Here is a 12615-nt window from a genome sequence, read left to right as displayed (position 1 = left end):
ATGGACGTTATACTTTGATGTTCTGAGTTAGCAAATTAAGGTTTACCTTGAATGTCTTTATTTTCCTAATATATGATTACCATGAAATTTCGAATTTTAATCATACCCAATTAATCCACAGAGATCAAATTTTGAGCAATTTTTATTTTTATTTTAAAAAAATAATTTGAATATAAATAAACTGAAGAAAAATCATTCACCCAATCGGCAAGACTCGATCGACGATTCTTTGTCTCAAGATTCTTTGTCATGATCAAATCTAAGGAATTCAGTCTTAGATATTGAGAAATGAGAGAAAAAGAAAGGCCACCACCCCTTGCTCAACTCCGAAGTAAAAGAAAAATGGATGGATGGATGGACTGGATTGAAAAAGATTTGGATTTAAGCTAAGGTTCACATGATAAGCAAATTGATAAATTTACTATAGGACATGAATAAATTATTGGGTAGTTAACATGTCACAGTCTGATTAAATAATCATAAATAAAAATGGGGAAAAATATGAATAATGAAAATGAAAGTTAATCACAAGAAGTTGCTGCATGTGCTTTGTCAAAATATTCCTTCAAAGTCTTCATCAGTTATTAGATCTTAGATCTAAGATTTTATTGTTGACTTGGAACTCTAGAAGCCGGCAAAGGCACACATGAGAACGGATTGGCTGGCATTGTGGGTAATTAGATTTGTCTAATCTCAGTGGTTAACATGCAAATGTGTCCCATGGGATTGAAAGCTCTCAGAGAAATGATAATTTTAATACCTGCTCCTTAAATTATCAGGAAGTAGACCAGCCAAATGTAATGAGCTTGGATCAAGTTCAGCAACCCTAAAACAATTAGAAAAATCCAACCATAAATCTTTTTATAAGAAAATGCCAATATTAATTCATAACTGTCTTTGACATTTTTGTACAATTTTCCGAAATTTCATGTTCAGAAGTCGTAAATGCTGAGAGAATGAGATGCTTTTGAGAGAAAAAGCGAAAGATAAAAACAGTCATTTGCCTCAGGCCCTCAAACAGAAGCCTGTAGTCATCAATAGCTCATTAACACAATCATGTACTTTAGATGAAGTTTTCAACAGTCATCCGATCACATTACCAATTCACGCAGATAAAAATTCATGGAAAATTGATTGGTGGGCCAATTTTTCCATTCATACCTCTTGCCTCACACCACCCCACTCCACCTCATCCCAAAACCCTCCATCACATGCGTCTGCACAACACACGTGGAATAGTTAGGAATGCTGCAAATGTTGCAGGAATGTCCAAAATCAAGCAATGAGTTTGGTCTGGAATACCTTTACCTGATAATGACGGGGTAGGCTTTGGTTCCTCGTTTCTTTTGAGTAGGGTTCGTTGGATACACATTATACACATCTCCACCCTTTAAAAACGTCATCTAAGTTCAAAGCATTCATCATGCAAGACGTTATGGAGCCCCACGCATGTGCAAGTGCACACAAGAAGAAGGAGAAGAACAATGTGGCCACTTACAGTAACTAAGTTCAAGATTTTGCCAGTAAAAACTGAAAACAGCATGTGTAGACTCATACGGAAGTCTTGAAACAGTTATCACATGGATTAGAACCATTTTTGCAGTCTTTTCGGTCAAAAGACTCCCCAAAGTGTTCAAGCAAGGCTTTTCTTCGACATTCAGTCTGGCAATTCAGAAGGATAAAATAAATAAATAAATTCAACATAAAAATAAATTACTTGGTATTGTAGTTCACTTGCCTTAAGTTCACAGTACTGTTTCATCTTCTGAGCTTGAGCCATTGCTGTCTTGAAGTTTTCCCTTTTACATCCTTGTCCACTCCTTAACATGCATACAACCCGACTGAAGTCCTTCTTCTGGTACAGAGCAATGCATACAGCAGGGAGATTATCTCTTCCAGCCCTTCCAGATTCTTGATAGTAGCTTTCAATCGATTTGGACAATGTATTGTGGATAACAAAGCGCTGAAAATATAAGGGAAAAAAAAGGTTCTTAAAATACTTAACAAGGCTGGCCCAAAAACAAAAGACAAGGTCTCCAGTATTTGGTAGCAGATGAGCTATTGCTTTATACCCTGTAGAGTCTGTACAAAAATTTCAACAGATGTATTGCTTCTTTCTCATCAAATCTTTGTATGCTATTCCTGAAAATATTTTTTCTTATTCATTTCTTTCTGAGGTTATGAGAAATCATATTTTATGAGTTAAGAAAAATGACCCAAATTAATTACCAGGTGAAGCATTTTCCCAATGCAGGATGATTGTGCATTTTTTAGGAGTATTATATAGAGCACAGCCTAAATATAAAATCATAACAGAAGAATCTAATAAATAAAGAGAAGAATTCAACTAAACTTACAACATCTGGTTTATCTATTCCCATCCCGAAAGCAATGGTAGCACATACAATGTGGACTTCACCCGTATGCCATTTCCTCTGAACTTCAACTCTTTGGCGAGCAGCCATGCCAGCATGATAATATACTGTCTTAATCTTACATTTGTCATTTAAAAAATTTGAAACCTCAACACATTCATTTTTCGAAAGGCAGTATACTATTCCTGATTGATTCTTGAATTGATCTTTAAGAAGCTGTCCAAGCTGCTTTAGTGATTCCTTGGTCTTCCCAATCACTTCATACTTTAAATTAGGTCTATCAAAGCTTGTCTCAAGTATCAGAGCATTTGGAATTCTTAAAGCTTTTAAAATGTCCTGCAAATGATTTGTCCAGATAAGAACATTTCTTCTGCGGAAGGTTAAAAGAAGAGAAGACATTGCAAATTAATTACCTCACGAACTGAATGGGTTGCAGTGGCTGTCAAAGCCGCCAGTGGAACATCTGAAAATTTCTGCTTAAGACACCCCAATCCCCTATAATCTGGACGGAAATCATGTCCCCACTGGCTGGGAAGAATCATTGGAATTAGTAGAAATTGATAAGTAGCAGAAAATTTCATTTGGATATCAAAATTCTATTTTTCCTTTAAAAAGAAAATGAAAATATCAGTTTCTGAGACTGCATTGTAAACTAGAACTATAATTTGAAAGTGATGGTGGATCAGTATATTTCCCTGCACACACATCATTGAGTTGATAACTTTGCTTTCACACAAATGAAATGCAACAATGAAATTGGATAAATGGATCCTAACAAAAATCTGAAATATTTTTTCATAAATAACAATACTATAGAAATTCTCAAGTATTACTCTTTAAAAGGCACTTTTACTAAGCTTATCTGTCAAATTCTCTTTTTTCTACATTGGATAAACACAGTTAACAAATTAAGTATACATATATGGTCTAAAAACAAGAACATTTCTGGAATGTTCTTTCATTGTTCATCGCGATACTATCTGCTCCACATAAGAGGAGCAAAGACAAATCTAACCGACAAGCAGAGACTCCATATGCATGAAATAGAGGAAAAAAAAGTACGTGTGTGCATCATTATGGATTCATAAATATACACCACATCAATAAAATATAGTATCCAAAGAGAAAGGGCATTACCTCACACAGTGTGCTTCATCAACAACAAAACCCGCTAGTTGATCCTGTGATATATGTGGCAGTGTTAACTACACAAGCAAGTCTTAGCTAATAAAACATGCTTTAAACATAGTTTGATTGTCACTTGAACAAAGCTACCTTTCGATGCAGGCATTTTAGTATTTCAAGAAATGTAGAGTTTCCAACAATCCTTTCAGGAGTCACATATAAGAGCTTACATGATGGTTTGTCTTTCCTAGTAGATCAAAAAGCAAAAAATTAAATTTGAAATCAATTGGTATTAAAATAACGAAGCCATGAGGAGTTCTAAGATAAGCAAATATGAACTACATCAGAAGTCTTTCTGAATTCAAAATCTTAATGATGGATTTTGCACAACTCAAATACAAAAACAATGCGTGTAAAGAAAAAGAAGCAATTCCTACTAGGTCCCCACACAGGGAATAACTTGCCTTAGCTCTTGAAGGACAGCTGCAGCTTGGGAAGCAGTTTGTTGGGAATTCAAAAAAGTTGCTGGTATTCCAAATTTGAGGTTCAGTGTAATAATCTGATCCTGAATGAGTGAAAGAAGGGGAGACACAACCACTGTAACACCTGGCTTTAGAGTTGCTGGAAGCTGCACAAGATGCACAGTAATATGTCAGGGTTCTTTAGCCATGAGATCTTTAGCCATAATCAGACTATGTCATCTGTTTCAACTTTCAACAACTAAAACATGAACAAACAATTGTTACTGCTAATTTCTAACATCTTTAATTTTTAGGAAATTCAAAACAATTTTATCGCTTTAAAGGATTTTCCATTGAACACAACAACAAACAACTTGATGAAATTTTGTTGGCAACACAAATCCTACCCTGCTGTATTATATGTCATGAGCCATAAGGTGTTTTAAGTAGAGATTATACATCACCAGCTAAACAATGTAGCTCAGCAACTCATACTATCAATAATATCTACAGATTTGAGTCAACACAACTAATTCATAGGCAAACCAATCCAATTCTGTTATTTATGCAACAGAAATGTAATATACCTTGCCTGTGTCAGTTTTCAAACCTCACATTTGAAGTAAAAAAAATTTGTCCCATTTCAAAAGTTAGCACTAACATTTTATTTTGTCAAGAATGTTATGAAGTTTGTTGTTTTCCATTTGCAAAGTACACAGTATACAACTCACCAAACTCTTCAAAATTGAAGTGCTATACTTAAGGCATTGAAATAGGACCCTTTTTTTCTTTTCTTTTTTTTTTTTTAACAATCCAGAAGAAGAGTTTTGAGCCACAATTAATCAATAAGTGATAAATTTACTATTGGCCATAAAATATTGGAAATTATAAATTTATTACGTGAACAAATCAATGGAGGGAACAAGATTGGCCACATTTTCTGAAGCAACAGAAAAAAGGACACATTGTAATACATGAGAAAGAATATCACCTGGTAACATAGGCTTTTGCCACCTCCAGTAGGCATGAGAATAAAACAATCTTTCTTTGCTACAGATGCTTTACAAGCCTGATGCTGCAGTGGACGAAATGTCAAATTGCCAAATATAACAACATTTGCCAGTTCAAAGTCATCGAGAGCCTGCAATTCTTCATAACTGAGAATTTGAGGTCCATCTTTTTGTGTCATGGGGCGTTGCTTTTTATTGCAAATTGATGAAACTGAACCTTGAGTAACGGTACTCTTACAATCCTTCGATAAAAAGCAACAACTTCAATACCTAGAACTACACTTTCCCTTCAAAGGGAATCCAAGAATTTCAGGTAAATACTTAATGTGGCAGGTAAATTATAAGCACATGATGCATGCATGCTAAGAACCTTTAATGACAACCATACGGTTTGGCATCATGTTCATTTTTTTTTTAAAAAAAAAAGTGAATATTTCATCACAAGCTAACAATAAGAAGTGAATAGGACACCAAAAAAATACAGGGAAACACAAATTCTCAAAACCCTTTTTGTCTTCAAGACACTCTTACCATAGATCTAGACAACCTTTTACTCGTGGTAGTAGATACAGAATCCTTTCCCTTTGTGATACAAAAGTCTGGATCTTCACCATCACTAGAGGAATCCAATTCCATCCAACTCTGTTGCTTTTTAGGTTCAGGTGAATGGTCTATAACATTGATATATCTTCTCGCATTGCCATTATTATCAGCCTCACAATTGCTAGTATCATCTTTCTCAAACATATTACTTAAAGCTCCGCAAGCTTCTGACTCTATGACTTGCAAATCATCATCCCAATCCTCAGTATCTTGCATTGATTCAGCAAGTGCCGCAAGAAAGTCATCACCACAGCACTCCACAGTGACAAAATCTTGGCCATCATCGCCTTCAATAAAAGCGAGAAAATGATTTTGTATAAACACTAGGAAACTATGAAACAGCTATATGCATTTCTACACCAAGAATTAAAAAATTAAAATTTTCATGTATTTCCGAAAAACCATTCTTTCAATTAAAAACAAATCGAGAGTTTCTGAATGTTCATGAAATGATGTCAGTGAGAAAGAATGAGGGTTTTTAGTGTTTAAGGGTTAGCGTGGATGAAGAAGAGTACCGTAAAGAGAAATCAAACGATCTAAGCATTTCTCGGCCGATTGTTCGTCAAAGCCGCATTCGAGAGCCAAGCTTAGGAATCGAGCTTTCTCGAATTGGAGATCATGGCCACCCATTTTTAGCTGGCTTGGATTGATTCAGCGAACGATGCAAAATGAAGGAGAAAGAACTTTGCATATGGGAAATTTTCCCGCGCTATTTTAACCGGGGAACTTCCCTCGCCCGTTTCGAGGCTTTGGTTTTTTCTTTCTTTCCCCCGCCGAAGATCAAGACCCAGATTTAAGGCTCAATGCTTATACAGAAAGGGAGCCCAATGCTGGAGGAAAAAAACTAGTATATCCTTTTTTTTAAAAAAAATTGTGTTTTTCATTTCAGTATCTTTATTTAATTTATATTAAAATATTTTATTATGTATTAAAATATTTGATATGTCTTATTTAATTTTTATATTTTTTTAATTACTTATTAAAAAAAATATGTTTTTCATTCTAATATTTTGATTTAATTTGTATTAAAATATTATATTATATTATTATATTGATGATAAATAACTGAATTTTTATGTGTCTTATTCAAGAATAAAAATATAATTTTTTATATTTTTCTCTTAATTACTTATCATATCAATATTTTTTAAGCGTTGTTACTATTTATTAATTATATAATATCATAAGATATTATTTTAATATAAATTTTAAAATAAAAATAGGTGAAACACATGCTATTTTCTATTTTTCTAATTTATTTTTTAAAATTTAAAAATTAATTAATAATACATTTTTCATAACATATGAAATAAGTAGTTAGTGTGAAACTAATAAAAATACTTATTAATACATTTGTTTAAAATGTTTAACAAGTGAGATTCTGTCGTGACGGAACTAAACAATAATTTTTTTCTGAAATTGAATTAGTATTCAAAATCTGAAATAGGTTATTGAACCATTGTATTTAATAATACATTTGAAACTTCAAATTGTAGAACGAAAACCCAATACCCATTAGATTCCTTTAAACAGTTACATAACGGTTACATCAAAAGAAAAGGATTATTACAAGGTAATAAAAACAAGAAAGAGAAAAGATCGTGAATCAAGCACCCATGTTCATGGATAATGACCTTTAAAGCATATACATGTTATATAATAAGCTATAGTTATCAGAAACCACGCACAATGCTAGAGCATGTCTTCTTCATCCAACGAAACCCTTTCTTTAAAGAATATTTAACCTTGCCTTCAACACCATAGAGTTTATATTGGGTGACTCTTTTTTTCCTCTTCGTCTCAGGAGCATTCCACCAGGTGGAAATTGATTGAGAAGAGTTTTTATGGTGATGTGCAGGAGGAGGAGGAGGAGGAGAAGCCTTTGAAGAATAATAATATGGCCTGCCCGTGCTGGGATGATCAAAGGAGGAGCGAGACCGGTTGGCGTACATGTTTGATCCCCGCTCCGCTCTGCCCTGCCTCTCTCTCTGCAGCTCTCTGGTTTGATAGAGGTGAGAGGAGATTGGGGGTGGCGTTGAAAAGGCCCTTTTATTGCGGGGAAGGAGAAGTGGAGAAAAAGGAAGCTAATGTTTTTTTCTCGAGAAAAATAGGAATGTTAAATCAAGAGAGTTACTTACTGGTTAGTTTATTACGTTACATGACATATACTCTTTGTGACAGCTACACCTTCTCTTTTGCAGAGTGCTTTTGTTTTGAGGGCAACCCAATTTAGTTAATTATTAATCAGCTAAATGCATACTTCACATCACATCAAACGTGAGTTGCAATAACAACCCATCATGCATTGCTTAATGTTAACTACAGCTGAACTATAAAAACATTATTGGGTAATATCGTCAGTGATCTGTATTTAAAAAAAAAATAAATAAAAAATAAGAACTCATTAAAATGTTTATAAGTTTTGACTCTGTTAATGTTTTAGGGAAATACCCTCGTATAAGATGAATGTTTTAATTTATTCTTTAAAAATAGGACAGATGAAATTATCATCAAACTATCAATAATATCGAAATTGAAGAACTAACTATCCATTTATTATTTCAAGACTAATGATGCAATGTTTCACCAACAACAGGGATTAGTAAGAACATGTTACATTTTGCCATTTGGAGTATGCATCAGGAGGATTTGCCTAGCTACGTTCCAGAAAAGCATCACTTACCAATGGAAACCCAGAAGCTACCCAAATGGAGCAGCATGAACAGTTATTCACTTTTTCCTCCTATTTCACTCTGATGGTTGACAGTAAATTCAAGGACTGCATATAATGTAAACCACCATGAGCTATCTAGTGTAAACGTCCAGTTCAAGGAGAGCAGTTGGAGTTCTCAGTCACAACTTCCTCAGATTGTTAAGGTGTTATTTTTACAGATGAAATGCTATTCAAGACGTTACAGGCACACCTGAAGCTAGGAAGTTGAAAGGAATAAAAATGAACAAGAATCGGATATTTGCTCCAGACAGAAACAGTCTACCTATCTGTGTCATGTTAGATATCAAAGTTTCTGTTAAAATACGCTGCGTATCAGAGAGGAAATTAACAATAATGTTTCTTTGATCTTTTGACATGGGTTAGGTTGGAGTTTTTAGGGACTGGAGCACGGAGAACAGTTAGGGGCCATTAGCAAAATTTAATTTGCAATTGTAGTGTTTTATCTATTTCCCATGTATTACACTCCCTCTAGCTACATGAACAACCAAGCTAAGAGTAAGACAGATTGTATGATCTAATGATATGTACAAAGAAACTCTGCACCAAGGCAGTGGAAACACGAGACCAAGTACTAGCAATTGTGTCCATATGAAACCAATGCAGCACATGATTTTGCATATTATATTGTCTTCAGTTCCCATTGTTTTGCTTGAATCAAGTCACAAGGGAGTGATCTGTTTAGCAACACAGCTACGCTGCCATGAGAGGGAGAGGGAGAGAGAGAGAACGAGCGATATATTCATTAGTATTCTGATTAAGAAAGAACATGGTAAAGTGAGCCACATGCAAACACTATCTTGACAAAAATGGTTGAGACCAGAATCATAAATAAGGTGGATATGCAATCAAATTGTGAATGAGAACAATGCTGACATATCAAGCATAGCTTGTTCCCAGAGTAATCAGTCTGGTCATTTACGGGATCTGGTGTATAAGCAATATAAGTTTTATTATACAATATACACTGAGAGTGACTGATGTCCTTCATGCAGGTGTCAGCTCTTTGACGATTCTAAACTGCATGACTGCACCTCAAACAACCGTTGCTGGAATACCTGAATATGAACAAAAATAACTATCAAAAGGAACAAGAAATTTACAATCTGAATCATATTGATCTGCCGAAACTGAAATGCTTTACAATTTTGAATTGTGCTAATTCTTTTTTCAGCTCTCTCGCTATGTCCTCCCCCAAAGGCAAAGCATTTTTATTGCCGGTTTGCCCGAATACCTTCCATAAAAACTTTTTAAGTCAGCATAAACTAGGAGTTAAACACATAAAGGAGCACATGAGAACTTAGGTTAAGGGGGCATATAGCATCGGAATGAAACTTCATGATGAAAAAGGGAGACATGAATATACTCTTTGATGCTAAACTCCATTAGTAACAAGTATAACAGAAAAAGCAAAGAATAGAAGCCATGTGAATTCTTGCAAGCAATTCACAATGTCTTTGTCTTTGTTAGCCATTACACTGCCAAAATATGTTCATAACTACCTTGCTTATTTTACATTCTGCTACCATTATATTTTGAATTCTTACTCTTGCTCGTATATCTCCTATAAAAACTATACAAACTATAAAAGCGGTGCCTACATAGTTCCTCTAAAAAGCCATTGCTAATTGTAGTTGTCAACCAAATTTGAGAACGCCAAAAGGAAGTTTGACTAAAAGAAGCTATTCACATTTACAGGAAAGCATTTGCAGTAATTACATCAACCTAAAGAGTATGATCACAGAATTCCCATGCACAGTATTGCAGTGAATGATTCTGGTCTGTCACCCCAATATTTATTACCATTGATCACAAGTTAGCCTATATGAATTCAACAAATTATCCATGTTCCTGAAAATTTTCATGCAGTACTGGCAGTAGTTAAGTTGCATTCATCAAATATTGTTATTGACGCACATATTGCAAGACAATAAGTTTGCACTGACAACAACAGCAAAAGAAATAGCCCAACTGAAAATTCAGTGATTCATTTTATAAATTCTCTACATAGAAGCATCACAAATATGCTAAAACGAAGCATACCAGTTCGAATCCTTCGTAAGAATGCAAAACTTTCACATCTTGGAAGTTCAAACAACCATTTTGTTGTAATATGACCGATATCCGTATAATGATGCAAAGAATTCTGAATTTAATCTTGAACTGGAATCAATAAAGAAACATATGTTAAGAAATGAGAGCATACTTTTCCTTTCAGCACTGAAACATAGAAAAGTAGTTTGCAAGAAAATGAGTATAAGATACCTCTTCAGGAATCTCCTTCAAATTGGAATGATCAGACCCTGGGAATTTCTTCCTGTGATGCCTTGTAAGTAGTGCTATTAACTGCAAAGTTACAGATATTATCAGCACAGAGAGCATTCTGAGAATATGCAAATTGAGAACAAAGCATGTTGATTGATGCATATGAAATGTACCTTGACCTCTTCAGCACTATATCCATGAAGATAATCATCATTCTGTACAACAAGAACAAGTTTATCAGGAATAAATACCAAAGAACAGAGAAACTACTATCCATACAATGCAAGATAATTAAAAGTTCCAAATTTCCTAGGCATCCCTAAACATAGAACGCCAGAGTTAACAGATATTTATCTGCATTCACAAATTTCCAACGGTATCCTAGTTCTTCAATAGCCACAAGTAGACGAACATATTGAGTGCATGCACAATCATTATGAGCGTCTTATCAGTATTTGCTCAGGGTATGGGCCTTGCGGTCCTGAAAGGAATAGGGTATGTACCATAATAATTCGATAAGTCCGCTTATGATAACCTTTTTTACCAGTGAAGATCCCTATATTGTGAAGTAAACAGGCAGCTTCAAGACATTCAAGATCCTTTTTAGTCAAGTGGAGATTAACTTTAACTTGATTGTCAGCAATCTCTATCCATTTTCTGAAGCCCTCAAAAATCTCCTGCAGCAATCACCGAGTCATTGGATATCTCTAAGTAACACCTAAAAACAAAGTTTTGCTTCTCATTTAGGTAAAATACTCAACTCATAGTGAATGCCAACATAAATATAAGTAACATAAAGGAAATAAAGAAAGCTAGGAAGTCCAAATTTACATTGGCAATGCTAGCACATTTTGCTGCAGATTTAATTCCCTTCTTGCCGCTATATCTTGTCGCAAGCCTCACAACAGAAAGCCACCTCGTACTAGGATTCAAACCATAACCATCAAATACTTTAGCCAAAGTTTCGGCAATAACACCCTCTCCCAATGCATACCCAGAAACCTCCATTTCTTCAATTCCAAGCGCCTCAAATATCTCCTCCAATAACACTGCACCAGCAACAATAAACTCTGATCTTCTCTTGAAAAACTCATCCCTCCTCATCCTCTCTTCCACTCCTTCATTACACAACCTATCAACAACACTCCTGAATTCTCCTCTGCTGAACTTCCAATCCCTATTGCAATTCCTGAACAAAACCTCATTACTATCGACCAAATCTTGCCCATAACCATAAACAACAGCCTTCTCAATTGCTCTAATAGTGCCTGAAGTCCCAACAACCACCTCAAAACCACAGTCCTTAACTTTCTCAATCAACCCGGATTCTCTTATAACTAACTTAACAAACTTTCTCATGTGCAAAACATTACCACTACTAAGTGACTTCTGAGTCAAACCCACATGCCCCAACTTCAAAGAGACCCCCAAAATAACATTCCCTCTCTCCCCTATGACAAATTCAGTAGATCCACCTCCAATATCCACAACCAATACTCTTTTCTCAAAAACTGGTAAAAACTGAAGTACACCCAGGTATACAAACCTTGCTTCCTCTTCACCAGACAAAACAACGACATCTAATCCGGTACTTTCATGTATTGCCTTCCGTAGCTCGATTGCGTTATCCGCCTCGCGCACTGCCGCAGTGGCGACGCAGCGGATCCGATGGGGAGAGATGTCATTGGATTTGAGGATTTGATTAAATTCTTGGAGGCACTGGAGAGCGCGAAGATGAGATTCCACTGAGATAGAAGTGGATGAGTCGCGACCGAGGCATACAGGGTTCTTGTGGCGATCAATGGTGAGGAATTTTCCAGATGGGTCTGCTTGGACTATTAGCATTTTGAAGGAGTTGGTGCCCATGTCTATAGAGGCGAAAAGATTACTACTTGATGGAGACATGGTCTTTGGACTCGGTTGTGCTGTTAGTGAAGAAGGAAAAAGTTTTTTCATCAGATGCAATGAAGATGACAAACCAATGAACGATCCTTCAACCGATTTCTGTTACTACTAATCACAAGGGAAAATAAAAACGACACGTC

General features: G+C 35.3%; 2 protein-coding genes across 5 annotated transcripts; both read right to left on the bottom strand.

The window, feature by feature from the left end:
• Positions 1-846: 846 nt before the first annotated feature.
• LOC110622492 (ATP-dependent DNA helicase Q-like 1) lies at positions 847-6399 on the bottom strand. 4 transcript variants are annotated; one of them, XM_043959650.1, is made up of 12 exons: positions 6090-6399; positions 5503-5861; positions 4953-5213; positions 3965-4128; positions 3651-3747; positions 3513-3556; positions 2789-2903; positions 2358-2711; positions 1739-1963; positions 1499-1662; positions 1303-1403; positions 847-1217 (listed from the first exon to the last, which is right to left on the bottom strand). In XM_043959650.1, exons 1-10 carry the CDS (start codon positions 6202-6204, stop codon positions 1552-1554), a joined length of 1845 nt encoding a protein of 614 aa, XP_043815585.1. In that variant the 5' UTR covers positions 6205-6399; the 3' UTR covers positions 847-1217; positions 1303-1403; positions 1499-1551. The 4 variants fall into 4 exon arrangements, with proteins under 4 accessions (XP_043815585.1, XP_021622694.1, XP_021622693.1 ...); XM_021767002.2 differs by having other exon boundaries at positions 1309-1403; XM_021767001.2 differs by having other exon boundaries at positions 1303-1662; positions 6090-6398.
• A 2706-nt stretch (positions 6400-9105) lies between these two features.
• Positions 9106-12592, bottom strand: LOC110621988 (exopolyphosphatase). Its single transcript, XM_021766310.2, has 7 exons — positions 11402-12592; positions 11074-11247; positions 10744-10785; positions 10571-10651; positions 10349-10468; positions 9450-9539; positions 9106-9363 (listed from the first exon to the last, which is right to left on the bottom strand). Exons 1-7 carry the CDS (start codon positions 12524-12526, stop codon positions 9304-9306), a joined length of 1692 nt encoding a protein of 563 aa, XP_021622002.1. The 5' UTR covers positions 12527-12592; the 3' UTR covers positions 9106-9303.
• Between the last annotated feature and the right edge of the window lie 23 nt (positions 12593-12615).

Source organism: Manihot esculenta, chromosome 9 (assembly GCF_001659605.2).
Source record: "Manihot esculenta cultivar AM560-2 chromosome 9, M.esculenta_v8, whole genome shotgun sequence".
Lineage (NCBI taxonomy): Eukaryota > Viridiplantae > Streptophyta > Magnoliopsida > Malpighiales > Euphorbiaceae > Manihot > Manihot esculenta.
This window is presented reverse-complemented; position numbering and strand designations above follow the sequence as displayed.

What these genes read in the sequence shown, in the direction of transcription:
- LOC110622492 (XM_043959650.1), bottom strand. Translation starts at nt 6,204, where the DNA reads ATGGGTGGCCATGATCTCCAATTCGAGAAAGCTCGATTCCTAAGCTTG. An exon ending in GAATAGATAAACCAGATGTT is followed by an intron (nt 1,964 to 2,357) that starts GTAAGTTTAGTT and finishes TTATATTTTCAG; the next exon opens with CGCTTTGTTATCCACAATAC. An exon ending in AACAGTACTGTGAACTTAAG is followed by an intron (nt 1,663 to 1,738) that starts GCAAGTGAACTA and finishes CTGAATTGCCAG; the next exon opens with ACTGAATGTCGAAGAAAAGC.
- LOC110621988 (XM_021766310.2), bottom strand. Translation starts at nt 12,526, where the DNA reads ATGAAAAAACTTTTTCCTTCTTCACTAACAGCACAACCGAGTCCAAAG. An exon ending in GGACTTATCGAATTATTATG is followed by an intron (nt 10,786 to 11,073) that starts GTACATACCCTA and finishes CTTGTTGTACAG; the next exon opens with AATGATGATTATCTTCATGG. An exon ending in AATTAGCACAATTCAAAATT is followed by an intron (nt 9,364 to 9,449) that starts GTAAAGCATTTC and finishes GTTCATATTCAG; the next exon opens with GTATTCCAGCAACGGTTGTT.